Source organism: Strongylocentrotus purpuratus, unplaced genomic scaffold (assembly GCF_000002235.5).
Source record: "Strongylocentrotus purpuratus isolate Spur 01 unplaced genomic scaffold, Spur_5.0 spur5_scaffold_4, whole genome shotgun sequence".
NCBI classification, from domain to species: domain Eukaryota; kingdom Metazoa; phylum Echinodermata; class Echinoidea; order Camarodonta; family Strongylocentrotidae; genus Strongylocentrotus; species Strongylocentrotus purpuratus.
This window is the reverse complement of record NW_022145610.1, coordinates 6,834,052-6,848,359: the sequence shown is the minus strand read 5'-3', so window position 1 is coordinate 6,848,359 and position 14,308 is coordinate 6,834,052. Positions and strand designations below refer to the sequence as shown.

The following is a 14,308-nucleotide window of genomic DNA, read 5'->3' as shown; positions in this document are numbered from 1 at the left end:
CTAAGCACTTCCAAACTTATTACTCCGGCTTTATATAGCTGTGCTGCCATTGCGGCGCTCTAGCATTTCAAAGAATTAATTCCTGCCAGACCCCATTTACATCACCTGGGTTGAGTGTGGCAAATGTAGATCAATGTCTTGCCAAAGGTATAGTCCTGCGGCAGGTCTTGAACCGCGGACCTTGTGCTCGACAGTCCGGCGACTTAACCACTCGACCACTGCACCTCAAGTTGTCTGGGGGTAGTTGTTCTTAAGGGTGGTTGTCCTAGGGGGTAGTTGTCCTAGGGGGTAGTTGTCCTAGGGGGTAGTTGTGCTAGAGGGTGGTTATCCTAGGGGGTAGTTGTCCGGGGGGGGGGGGGGGGGGGGGCCGGGGGTCATTTTAGAGGGTGTTTATCCGGGGGGGGGGGGGTAGGTGTCCTAGAACCGTATTACACTTATGTTGAAAAATTGATATTTAATTGCTTTCTTTATTATTCAAACATGCACTCTGTAGGAATTGGGTTTTAATTATTAATTTATAATAATTGTACTCACTTTTTTTGGGTGGTGGAAGAGATGAATGGGCATGCTGTAAGAGATACAAACAAATTGTATACATGTCAAGTACTAAGTAACTGGGGGCACCTTAATTTTAACATAAAATCAAGATGGGAAAGAAAACAAAAACAAATGTTACTATAATTGTAGCAATTGATACACACAGGAGTTCATATCTATTATAATCAATTTTATCATCTTTTAGGATAATGCAATTATTCTTAATGACTTTAACAAGACACGCATTTGTCTTTTGTAATATATGGTACATGCATTCAGACAGGAACATTTTGGAAACACAGGCTTCACTTTAATTTTTTAAACAGCATGTGAATTAACTTACATGTACAAAGCTTATTTCAATAATTATACCACAAAATTTGCCTTTCGCCAAACCATTTTCCCTCAACATCACAGCACTCTCTATGCTTTATCTTTGCATTAAAGCCCTTTCAAAATGAATGTACAAAACACTGCCAAGCATCACAAAGAAGCTCCTAGCAAGGATACCAACTCCCCACCAACCCGACCCAACCAAGGGAACTTTATTGGACTTGTCAGGCTAAAACATTATATACAAAAAAGAATTTAGTGTATTTGACCTTGATTCTACTTTTCAAAGTACTTACCCGAAATAGGCGACTATGTTCTTGAAGTGCCAAGCATCTGAGAAGAAGTATAAGAATATCTCTGATATTAATAAAAATAGCAAAAATCAAAACATTTTACCATTAAACCTCTTCTACTACTAGTACTGTTTCTACTACAGTCTGCCAGAAATAAAATAAAGTGTCTTTATTATTTCAAATAGCAAACCAGAACGTCAATGACGTAGCGCTCATCCGCATCTGGCAACAACAAATATCGTAAATTTTATGTGGTACACTTTTGAACTGGTCAAAAAATAAAAATTTGATGCCCTGGAAGGGACATAATTTCATTTAGCTGTACAAGATTAAATAGAAACTAAAGGAAATTGAATGAAAATTGGTTGAAAAATATATAGTTTTATGACAAGCAGGACTCGAACTTAGTAAGAGATAAATGTAAACATACATACAGAGGTATAAATAGTCAGTAAATTGTCAACAGAAAAATATGGCAAAATAACAATTTTGTAAGGGACAAATTTCAAAATTCTGTGTAGAAGTTTAGTGTTCCAAATTTAGCTCTACCAGATAAGGCAAACCAAATCAAAATCGGTCAAGAATTGAGGGAGAAGAAGCAATTTTTGTTATTTTTGGAATAAATTTGCATAAATTACCATAATTGATTAATGGGGAACAATTTCAAAATTCTGTGTAAAAGTTTAGTGTACCAAAGTTAGCTCTACGATATCAAGCAAACCAAATCAAAATCGGTCGAAATATGAAGGAGAAGAAGCATTTTTTGTGATTTGTTTTATTATTTTTGGAATAAATTTTCATAAATTACCATAATTAATCAATGGAGCAAAATCTCAAAATTCTGTGTAGAAGTTAAGTGTTCCAAATTTAGCTCTACCAGATAAGGCAAACCAAATCAAAATCGGTCAAGAAATGAGGGAGGAGAAGCAATTTTTGTTATTTGTGGAATAAATTTGCATAAATTACCATAATTAATTAATGGAGAACAATTTCAAATTCGGTGTAGAGGTTTAGTGTACCAAAGATAGCTCTACCAGATAAAGCAAACCAAATCAAAATCGGTCGAGAAATGAAGGAGAAGCATTTTTTGTGATTTTGAATAAATTTGCATAAATTAGCATAGATAATGAATTTCACGATTCTGTGTAGAAGTTTTAAATCCCCCTCCTAGCCCTATCATATGAAACAATCAGAATCAAAATCGGTTGAAAAATAACGAAGAAGAAGCATTTTGAAAACTGTGGACGGACGGAAGGACGGACGGACGACATGGCATGGCATAAGCTCATCAGGCCCTTCAGGCCGGATGAGCTAAAAATGAAAGATAATTTATAACAACGTTTACTAATGTATGTTCTATGTACCGGTAATAACCAGGAATATGACGATGTTGTGATATCATGCCTCTGCCCAAGTTCTCCATTCTCCAAATTAAGGCCATATATCAATAACACTTGATAATTGCATTATCTTAATTAATCACAAAACTTGACCTACTGACCCCTAAATACTCACATCTTCATCTGTCTTCACAGATGGGCACTCTTTGCCCATGTTTGGTTAAATTCTGCTTATCACTTCTTGAGTTATTGCAATAACAACCATTTTAACCCTTACTGTACTGGGCTATTTTGAGCACCCACTGACTGGGGGGGGGGGGGGGGGGCCTGGGAAGCCCCCCCCCCCCCCTATGATCTCGGCCGTCGATTGTCCGATGAACACGAAAATGTGCATGTTTGTAGATATTTACTTAAGGAACAAGATGGTATAATTAGTTTTGTCCGAATATGCAAATTTTTGTTGTTAATTATGCAAAATACGCTAATTTTATGCATTTTACAGAAAACGTGTCAAACTCCACTTTTTGAATGTTGAAACTCATTATTCATATGAAACTTCTTTTCTAACACAAAAAAAGTTATTTTAATGTAATTAATAATGATAATTTATGCAAATTTTGATGGATTTTCAATTTTTTTTTGGTTTTCTTTTATGACATGCGCATACTAATTGTTATGTAATGCCTTACAGGTATATCCGATTTCGACGAAAATGGTATCAAAATGTGCGTAAGATTTGAGGGAAAAAAGTCATGAAACGACAATTCAAAATTCCAAGCGGTTGCGGCGTAATCTCCGAAAATGTCGAGGGGGGGGCCTCCCGGGCCCCCCCCCCAGTACAGTAAGGGTTAAACTATCTGAACTACATGTACATACAGGTGTAGGCCTACCTGCGAGGAGTTGCACTGGCAGGTCTAAATGTACTGGTACCAGCCTCGTCTTGCCCTAGGCCTGGTCTGGTCCTGACTAGAACTGGAGGCGGTGGCCTGGTAACTGGAGGCGGTGGCCTGGTAACTGGAGGCGGTGGCCTGATGACTGGCCCCAAGCGTTGAGTCTGCAGAGGCTGTAGAGGCTGTGGATGAGCCCGGGGCTGACTTCGCTCATTTGGACGAGCATTGCCATCTACATCTGGGTCTGATGCAAAATAAGTACACACAAAGCTAAATTTTCAAATAAATGTATTAGTGACCCTTGTATATCATATGAAAGCAGAAATCTGTATTTTATGAAAACATACAAAATGATTTGTGGACCAAATGGATTGTGGACCAGTTGTAGACATAATGGTAGACTAATTGGATTGTAGACCAAATACATATTAGTAGGCGAATCAATTGTAGACCAAGCATATATTGTAGACCATTTGAATCGTGGACTACACGATGGTAAACTATTTGGTTATAATAGACAAACTGAATATTAGACAAAATAAATTGTAGACCGAATAATTGTAAACCAAATGGGTTGAAGACCGACTGGTGTGTGGACTAAATGGACTGTACACCAAATGACTTGTGGACCAAATGAATAGTAGACATATTAAAATTTTAACAAGTTACATTGCATAGCATTTTGCTGATTTTAGATCGCACCCACCTAAAGCATTAATTACTTGTCGTAAGGTTTGTAGAAGATTAATGGCAGTTTCTTGTGTCATCCCTGTTCTGGATTCCGACATTGTTGTTGGATTATGGCACCTGGACAAAACAGAAAAATATAATAATGTATTAAGTATAATACAACAAAATGACTAAATAACATAAGTTACATAGCTAATTAATAGGTATACCAATTGAAAAGCTTATTTATGACTAGAATCATGTAGTATAATTAAGGTATATTATAATTTAATGCCAATTTCTTTAAAAAAAAAAATTAAGAGCATATATGGAACGCAATTCATGCAGTCCAGATCTGGACCTTTGTGAGGTATAATCCAGAACATAATTATAGCCTCAGTCATTGCAATGTAGTTGATAGATCTATATGTCTTGAGTTATTTTATTGAATTTGGTTTGCCCATTCTTTAGACTTTTGGCCCGTCATAAAAATCAAATCCAGCTAGGCCATTAAGGAAAAGTTTCAGACCCCCCCCCCCCCCCCCCGCATATAATTGGCCCCCACTAGATGGGGTATGGATGGGGAGGGTAAAATTTAACACAATATGTAACTTACATTCATGAGCCTTCTGATGTCTAAAGTACTTTTGATTCATATTTGAGAATATAACTAATCTTTTTTTTTTAATTGCTGCAAAGCTGGACTACCCTCTCAATACAAAACTCAAAAGAAGACCAGTTGCTTACATGTTTAGGCTTCTGCCTAGCCTATAATCTAGGCGGAGTGCCGAGCTTTTTTCTTTGCTGCTAGACTAACCCTAAGCAGAACGTCTGATACGGCGAGACTACGAACCGTGAGCCGCTTCGCGACTCACGGTTCGTAGTCTCGCCGTATCAGACGTTCTGCTTAAGGCTAGTCTAGCAGCAAAGAAAAAAGCTCGGCACTCCGCCTAGATTATAGGCTAGCTTCTGCCCTGTCTACTGCAATCTCAGCGAAACAACCGTCGATATCACACATAGGTGCATTACTATCATGGCTGTGTATTACACGTAGTGCAGTGCTACGCATTAGCATTGACTCTCTATGCTTTGCTGGAGTGGTCGATATATCAGAGACTGAAGCTTTCGGTCTACCATCTAGATCTTGAAGGGCCAAGACCTCTAGCAGTGAAAAAAATACAGGGGGGCTCAGGGCGATTTAGCCCCCGAAATGCCCAAAAGAGCCCCCGAAAATCAGAAAAGAGCCCCATAAATTTCCATAGAGTTCAATGCAAAACAAATTTTAAAATGTTATTTTCATGCAGGCAAGCTTGAAAAATAGCCCCCAAAAAATAAACATTAATTTTTTCCCTGACCTCTAGTACATGTAGGAGTTTAGGGTTAGGTAGGCAACTTAAGGTAAATTTGTCCCCAGGTCTGAGTTAGCCCTGATCGATCCTACTAACATATTCAAACAGTAGCTAGTATAGATCTAGGTCTAGACTTAGTAGAAATGAAGTAGAAATCTAGAAATCTGTAGGCCTAACTTTGTTAGGCCCTAGAGATTTCTAGATTTAAATGAGGTGTCATATGAAAGAGCAGATTCCAAAGAGGTGTCATTTCAGATTTCTTAAAATATAGATCTATTGGTCAAAACAGAGATTTAAATGTTGTTTCCATGGTAACTCTGAGATTTCCCAAATTTGAGAATCGACCCCCCGAGGGATAGTTCATTCAAGTTGTACGGAATAGGTCTAGCCTAGACTATGTTGATGTTATGCTCCTGGGTACAAGATCGTAATTGAACGGGATGAAATGCTAAAAAGACATCAGACCAGTGTGGTGAGGAGGTCTATAGACTACCTCCATATCTGATATAGATCTAGAAGTCTAACTAGTTAGGCCTAGACTATTGCACGATTTAAGTTTGAAAATACCCTTCCCCTACTTTTTGCATAGGTCTAGTCGCCTAATGCCTGGCTTAGTAATGCAGCTGTTGAGCAAAATTGTAACTGGGCATGTAGACTAGGCCTAGAGTCTAGACCTAGAGACATAGAGTCTAGGCCCCTAGGCCTAGACTCTACCACTTTTTTGTCCATTCTGGACATTCTGGACAAAAATTGGATGAATATTGCCTAGATTTCGGGGGACCGTATCTTAAGTTTTGATAGTGACACGTCCCAGTGAGTCTTGAAATTTGAAATGTGTTCTAAGTTCTAACTGAGTAGATCTAGATCTAGATCTAGATTTCTAGACCTAGATCTAGTCCTAGATGATAGATCAAGATCTAGGCCTAGACTAGATCTAGGGCCTATTTGATATTTTCAATTAGGTCTAGATTCTAGACTAGCCTAGGGTCCATTCAAACTGAGTCTAGGTGTTACACAACCATAACATATTAGCAGAGACGCCAAGGTAAAAGATCGGCAATGCGTGACATTTTCATTTTTCGGCGCGCAAGCGCGCGTGCGTGCGTGCGAGGGTATAACACACGTATAGGTATGCCGTTTTTTAAAAATCTAGCGCGCGCACCGTGCGTGAGAGCCCTCTTCAGACCCTCCAAATGCGTGACGTCACGTCTAATGCGTGACACTTGGTAGCTCTGTATTAGCCTAATGCCAATGGTGAAAAACGATACAAAAAGGAAAATTGAAAAATCGTTCAGACACCGTAATACTAGTCTAGAGTCTACTAAAGTACTATCACGCACCCGATGTTGTGTGCTAAAATTCTTCCCATAGAGATTGCACGCATCCCTATGCAGTCAACGTGCATTGCGCGACCATGCAAAATTGGTCAATTTTTTTTCTTTTCAAATCAAGATTCAAACCTTTATTCTTTGTGATCCTGAAGGCGATACTCAATAAATGAGGTGTTATATGAAAGAGCAGGTGAATCCCCATATTTCCAAAGGGGCTGCATCTCGGAATTCTGAAAATATCTTGGTCAAAACAGCGGTTTAAACATGGTGTCCTGGCTAACTCTGGCTAGACTATGCAGCCCCGATCGATAACGTAGTCCTCAGGGAATAATTTTCCTCAAATTTTTTGATTAGCAATTTCAGCCGATGGATAAATATTTCAAATGAAATTCTGTACATTTCTATGGAAGAAAACTGCTACACAAAAGATATTTTGTATAGCAGTCATGCAAAAATGCATAGCAAATTGCGATGCGATACCAGGAAAATTATTCCCTGGTCCTAGACCTAAGGAATATATCTAGACCCCTAGATATACCCCTAGGCCTAGGCTAGCCTATGCGCTTATTTTTTCGCTAGCCCCCCGGGATCACAAAGCCAAGGATTAGGCCTAGATCTAGGCCTACAGTTTAAAAATACCCAAGAGTAAAGGACCCGGTTTTCGGCCACTTAAGACAAAATCCTATTTATTGGACTCTTTACTTCCTATTTATTATCATTTCTTGTTCAAATCATGAAGCAAATATTATTATTATTTAAACAAAAAAAGAATCCCAGAAAAAAATCACGAATTGCCATGACAATATTCATTTCAATTTTCACTGTTTTGGAGCCAGTTATCGGCCGAGCGTTTCAGTTTACGGCCGCATGTACAAAGTCAATAGGAAGCGCTCGCGCGCGCCGTGCGTTTCCGCGCTGATGTATAGCACAAGCGGGCGGAGCAGGTATCCCACGCCGGAGCTCCCGGGTGCTCGCCTGGCCGAAGACAGGCACAGCGGTGATCGGAAGTTGGAATCTGAATTAGACAGACATATCGTGTGTGCGTGGCGCGGCGGGGTCCGGCTGCATTGATTTAATACATGCGATGAGATACTTTTGAGCTTGCGACTAACACAAAATCGGGCTATCTACTAGAATCTAGAAATCAGGTAGATCTAGATTCTAGTAATAGACTCTAACGTTAGACCCTAGACTAGAGGCTAGATCTAGATAGACTCTAGACCCTAGATCTAGATCTAGGGTCTAGACTGTTTAAATTTAGATTCTAGGCAAACTAGATCTAGATCTAATTAGTTAGATCTAGATCTAGGCCTAACAAGTTAGATCTAACTTAGATGTTACTGCCTGGATATGATTATGGATAACACATGGTTCATCGAGTGGTCTAGATCGAGCTGCTATATAGACCCTAGCCTAGCCTAGATCTAAATCCCCCCACCCATTTAGGGTAGGCCTAGATCTAGGCCTATTATTTGCGTAGAGACTAGAGTCTAGATCTAGATCTAACCGTTATAATGGTCCCTTTTAAGGAAATTATGGGTCAAAATCAAAATCCGTTTTGAAAATCTTTTTCAACAAGGATTTCGATTTTGACCCATAAATTCCTAAAAAGGGACTAGGCCTATACTATAGTAGACCCTATTAAACTGATTATTTCAATCAAGTTAGTAAGTGGAACCGATGTATTATAGCCTAGGCCTAGACCTAATTTACATTTGGATATGCACGAGGTAAAATGACATTTGGGGGGATTTTGGGGGCAAAACGCTACGACCTGAAATGGCCGTGGCGTTATCAAGGGAATGTACCTAGACGGTTTCCGTCTCTAATCTAAAGAGAGAGCCGGCCGACCCTACCCCAATAAGACTTAAGAGGCTAACGAACGAAAGAGACGGAAAATTCGGTCTAGTAATAGTAGGCCTATAGGCCTAACGTTAGGCTTTACCTGACATTTTGGTAACACGCATGCGGTCATTCCGACCCCGGAGGGGGGGGGGGGGGGGGGGGGATCTAGATCTAGGTCTAAATCATAATGTCAATTTAGATCTAGATCTAGACTCTAGATCTACCTGCAAAGAAACGAAGTTGCTCCTCCGATATGATTGAATTTGGTCTCCCAACACACAGTGTAGAAGTTTAGGCCTAGCTACTACTATAGTAGTACTAGGCCTATAGATGCATAGGTCTACAAACAATAACTAGAGTCTATAACAATAACTAGACTAGACTAGATCTAGTCTAGATCTAGTTCTTGAGTAGATCTAGGTATAGACCTAGGTCTAGGCCTAGATATCGACTACACTATGTACAGCTCATGAGCTACACTTTCAAAATTCAAGTTAGACCCTACTTCATGACTTACAAGTTAGAAGTCTACAGCAAAGATTGTCACAATGTCAGGTCTACCGTCTAGAATAGATGTCTCCAACTGTTGGAATGATTGACACGTATGCCAGCGCACCAGCCGCTTAACCTGGCCTTGCATGCATGCATGCATAGTCTACAGCTGTTCCCGCCTCGACCATATTGAATATTCAAGAGAATCTAGACTTTCCCCGACCCTGCGTAATGAATATTCATGAAATAATAGGAGGGGTGGAGGGAGGGTATAATAGGGGGTCCTTGGAGGGAGGCAAATGACCCCCCCCCCCCCCCCACCAAAAAAAAAAAAAAAAAAAAAAAAAGAGTGACTGACAATCACAATAAAAAAAGATAATCGAAGACGAAGCGATAATGATTAATCAACAGGGCATTTTGGCCCCAGTCTTAATTGGGCAAAATGGTCTATGCAATTGGATGGATAATCATTGATTAAAGCCCCACTGTCCTACTTGTAATGTTGTAGCTACTTGCTCCCTCTACAGGCGCGTACGCAGAGGTGGGGGGGGGGGGGGTGTTTGGGGGGTTAACCCCCCCTTGAGTTTTTGTTATGTGTGTATTATAGACTATGTGTATTTTTTACCAAACCCCCCCCCCCCCCTTGAAAAAATCCTGCGTACGCCACTGTTCCTCTATATAGAAAACTTCCCCAATCGGTGCCTTTTGGTCCCCCACCCTCTTTTTCTTATGTTAGTTGAGAGCTGAGTTAAAGAGATAGCCACCTGTCAGTGACCTCGTTATCGCTGTGTGGTCTAATCCCTTCTGGCCCAGTATTGACGGTCTTTAAATGAAATACATACGCATCTGTTATTACTTGCGAGTCTAAGCCCTCTGTTGTCCTTTGAGGGTCACTTCGTAGCTGAGCTGATGTCCTTTTGAGTTTGTCCTTTCTCGTTTTCGTGCTTGATGTCTATTTGCTTACCGTAAACCAAAACGCCCTCTGTTGTCCTTTGAGGGTCACTTCGTAGCTGAGCTGATGTCCTTTTGAGTTTGTCCTTTCTCGTTTTCGTGCTTGATGTCTATTTGCTTACCGTAAACCAAAACGCCCTCTGTTGTCCTTTGAGGGTCACTTCGTAGCTGAGCTGATGTCCTTTTGAGTTTGTCCTTTCTCGTTTTCGTGCTTGATGTCTATTTGCTTACCGTAAACCAAAACGCCCTCTGTTGTCCTTTGAGGGTCACTTCGTAGCTGAGCTGATGTCCTTTTGAGTTTGTCCTTTCTCGTTTTCGTGCTTGATGTCTATTTGCTTACCGTAAACCAAAACGCCCTCTGTTTCTTCTGACCTGTACTTTGTCTATTTTGCTCTGACCTTTGATTTATTCTTTGTTAATTGGTCCTTTCTTCTGGGTACTTTGTCTATTTTGCTCTGTCCTTTGTTTGTTTGTATGCTTCTTTGTTTGTTTGTATGCATCTTTGTTTGTTTTTGTGACTGTTGATATTGGCCCCTTTGGCCGCCCATAGTTTAACGCTACGCGTACCGCGCGCCTTGACCGGACTGTGCGGTATCTGTGCAGTTCTGTACTGTGTGCATGTGTAGAGAGGTCGGGCCGTAATCATTATTTCTTGGGGGTGCATAAATTGCTCTAATTATACGTACGCGTGTAATGCGCAAGTTTATTGTGACGGCACTAAACCCATCCCACTCATTGTTCCCCTATTTTCATAATGGTACTGACCCAATGAAATGTGCAGTGCGCTGCGTGTGTACATGTACTGTACTTATGTATGCATGTTCAGTTATGTATGCATGGCATTACGTACATGACATGCATACACGGCTAGCTGGCACAAAACCCTGGGTCGGGCTTCTAAAAAAATGGTGAAGCATGATTTGACATGAAAATTGACGGGGCTAAATATGAATCAATCAAAATGAGCTTTATATGTATGAAAAGCTTATGTATCATACGTCATTGTCTGGGATTGAGGATTTACAAATTTGACGCAAAACGCGTTGCTGCAAAGTTAAAGATTGGTATATTGAAAGGCAATCGAGCACAGTGCGACCGATCAATTGACATTGTGTATGAGAAAGTAATTTTTTTTAAATGGATTGTAAAGTTCAACGTCAAAATGACGGAGGTTTTTTTTCAAGTAAGGGCATGGTTTTACATGGAATGTAAAGGAAATGTTTCCTTCTTCTCATATCTCGATTGAGGATATTATACTCAATTTCGATTTTTAATGGTAAAGAAAAGTGTAAAAAGATGTCGAGAATTTTACCATATGTCATGTAATATAAAATGCGCGCGGGTCGGTTGATCTCCCAAAAGGAGCGCGAAGGAATTGATATGAAGCACGGAGGTCATGCGGATAAGACATCGCTTCACAATGCAAATGTACTCGGTTCGATTCCCGGCTATGCCTTTCTACCTCGTTTTTTTTTCAATCATATCCCAAACTTTAAATCAATTTGACAAATTTTGAGAAGAGTGTTCCAGAGCTGGACATAAATATGGGGTTCTTGTGCACAATCTCCGCTATCTCCTGGTGTAAATAACTATGAAACAGAAATGCCGCTACCATTAGAATAGAATAGAATAGAATAGAATAGAATAGAATAGAATTTATTGACTCATTCGACCCCCTTCTGGGGTATGAGAGTACAACACATGTACATGTCATGATAATGATACATAATAAAGAATACAAACATAGCTTAATAATACAAAGAATACAGAATACCATTAAGGCGCTAACCCGCGACCATTAACCACCAAGGCGGTGATCATTTCTTAAAAATTCTGAAATTATTCCAAAATTTGAATCAATCTGACAAATTTTAAGGAGAGTGTTTCAGAACTCGACACATATGGGGTTCTTGTGCACAATCTCCGCTATCTCCTGGTGTAAATAACTAAGAAACAAAAATGTCGGCGTAAGGTAGGGGGTGTGATATGATATCATTTTATATCTACATGTATGTCAACAAATGACCTATATCATATGCCCATGATTATTGCTACCGCAGATTGTAATGCGGCTTCACATACATCTATTAAATACAACAAGTTGTTCATATTTGAGTTCTACAAAATCCAGCCTCAAGAAGACTCTTATTATAAATCATAATTAGTGTACAACACTTTACATGGTGGCAGCGGTGCCAGGACTTTGCTAGACCATTTTGAGTGCAGGTGGAGCCCGGATTTGGATTTTATGGACAATTTAAGCACCGTTTACCGGCCAGGCCTAGGTTGGGTTTTCGTTTACGCGTTGAATCACCAACCTGACCAGGATCATTTAATGTGAGTAAATCCATGGATAGTATTGAAGGACCGGCTTATATTTAATAGAGACATGGAAGAGTTGGACTGGCAAAGGAATAAATTGCTTTGGAATTGTATTATTGATGACGTTAAATACAGCTTTGGACATCGCCAGAACCCAGGAGGCAACTGAGGCGGATATGAGACTCCTTCATGGTCAAGCCGTCAACGTTGATATGACGAAGCAACATATCCAAAGGAAGAAACAGTGCTCATTCTGTGGACTGAACCATCCACCGAGGAAGTGCCCAGCTTATGGCACCAAATGCAGAAACTGTGATAAAATGAATCACTGGGAGAAATGCTGCCGACTGAAGAAACAGGAACAAGAATCTAAACAGCAGTGGCAAAGGAAACAAGAAGCTACAAAGACATATCCGAAAAGGTCGCAAGCACAGAGATCAAAGAGACTCCATGAGATGAAAGAAGAGGAAGAAACAGAAGAAACTGACGACATGCGGTTTGAGACCATCTGTGTAGACCAGATCAGAAAGAACGAAGCCTTCGCTGTGATCGGAGTTGAGATCGGAAGAGGACCAGCGACTCTAAAAGCCAAAGTTGACACAGGATCTGAAGGGAACATTCTTCCATTACGCATTTATCAGAAGATGTACCCTGATCGCGTGGACTCTAATGGGGAACCTATCACAGGAAAGCTAAGAAAGTCACCGATAACGATAACAGGCTATGGTGAAAAGAGTGTTATTCCACAAGTAGGCCTACATACGCTGAGCTGTAACCACCAGGACAGACAAGCAAATGCAGAATTCTTTGTGGTGAAGACTCAAAGACCTGCCATCCTTGGACTTGAGTTGTGCCTGGATCTAGGATTAGTAGTCTTGAATTGCAGTCTGATGGAGAGCCATGATAGTCCCATCAAAGATAGAGAGCATTTGAAGACTTTGTATCCCGATAGATTTGATGGAATCGGAAAATTTGATGGGAAATACCACATCGTGATCGACAAAGATGCGGCTCCTGTGATACATGCAGTTCGACGATGCCCGATAGGCATAAAGGATGACATCAAGAAAGAACTTGATGAGATGGAGAGTCTTGAAGTGATAGAAAGTGTCACTAAGCCAACAGACTGGGTATCAAGCTTGGCATACACCCAGAAGCCCAATGGAAGATGGAGAATTTGCCTTGACCCAAAAGACTTAAATAAGGCAATCAAGAGAAGCCATATGCCGATGCCAACCATTGAAGAAGTCCGACACCAGTTTGAAGGAGCAACAGTGTTCAGTACCCTGGATGCCAGACATGGATATTGGGCTATACAGCTAGATGAAGAATCAAGCCATTTGACGACCTTCAATAGTCCCTTTGGTCGTTACCGTTTCAAAAGACTACCTTTTGGCTTGTGTGTTTCTCAGGACGTGTTCCAGCAACGAATGAATCAAATACTAGAGAAATGTCCTGGAGTCATAGGAATGGCCGATGACATAGCAGTCGTAGGAAAGACGGCAGTGGAACATGACGCCAACTTACACAATCTGATGCGCGTCGCAAAGGAGCATGGACTCGTCCTGAACTGGAACAAATGCCACATCAAACAAGACCGAGTGAGATTCTATGGCCTTGTCTTCAGCAAAGATGGAGTGCAACCAGACCCACATAAGACAGCAGCCATATCAGCCCTGAACGCACCACAGAACGTGACAGAACTCCGAGAGTTCCTAGGCATTGTGACCTACATGTCACCATTCATTCCAAGACTTGCCTCACTGACTGCACCACTTCGGGAACTTGTGAAGAAAGATGTGATATATAGCTGGACTGAATCACATCAGAAGGTGTTTGAGACCATCAAAGATATGATCTGCAAGGAGACCACACTTGCTTACTTTGATCCAAAGAAACCTGTTGTCCTAGAAGTAGATGCATCGATGAAAGGCGTTGGAGCAGCCCTCACACAGG

The 14,308-nt window shown here is 40.6% G+C and overlaps 1 protein-coding gene across 1 annotated transcript in view; it reads right to left on the bottom strand.

Annotated features, from left to right (window-relative positions):
• The window catches only part of LOC115929288, a 32,349-nt gene extending 19,987 nt beyond the window's left edge, over positions 1-12,362 (bottom strand). The window contains exons 1-4 of the mRNA XM_030997998.1: positions 12,349-12,362; positions 3,394-3,663; positions 1,167-1,203; positions 535-568 (exon numbers count right to left, since the gene is read on the bottom strand). Coding sequence (XP_030853858.1) covers positions 535-568; positions 1,167-1,203; positions 3,394-3,663; positions 12,349-12,362 — 355 coding nt within the window. The remainder of the gene's footprint in view (positions 1-534; positions 569-1,166; positions 1,204-3,393; positions 3,664-12,348) is intronic.
• Between the last annotated feature and the right edge of the window lie 1,946 nt (positions 12,363-14,308).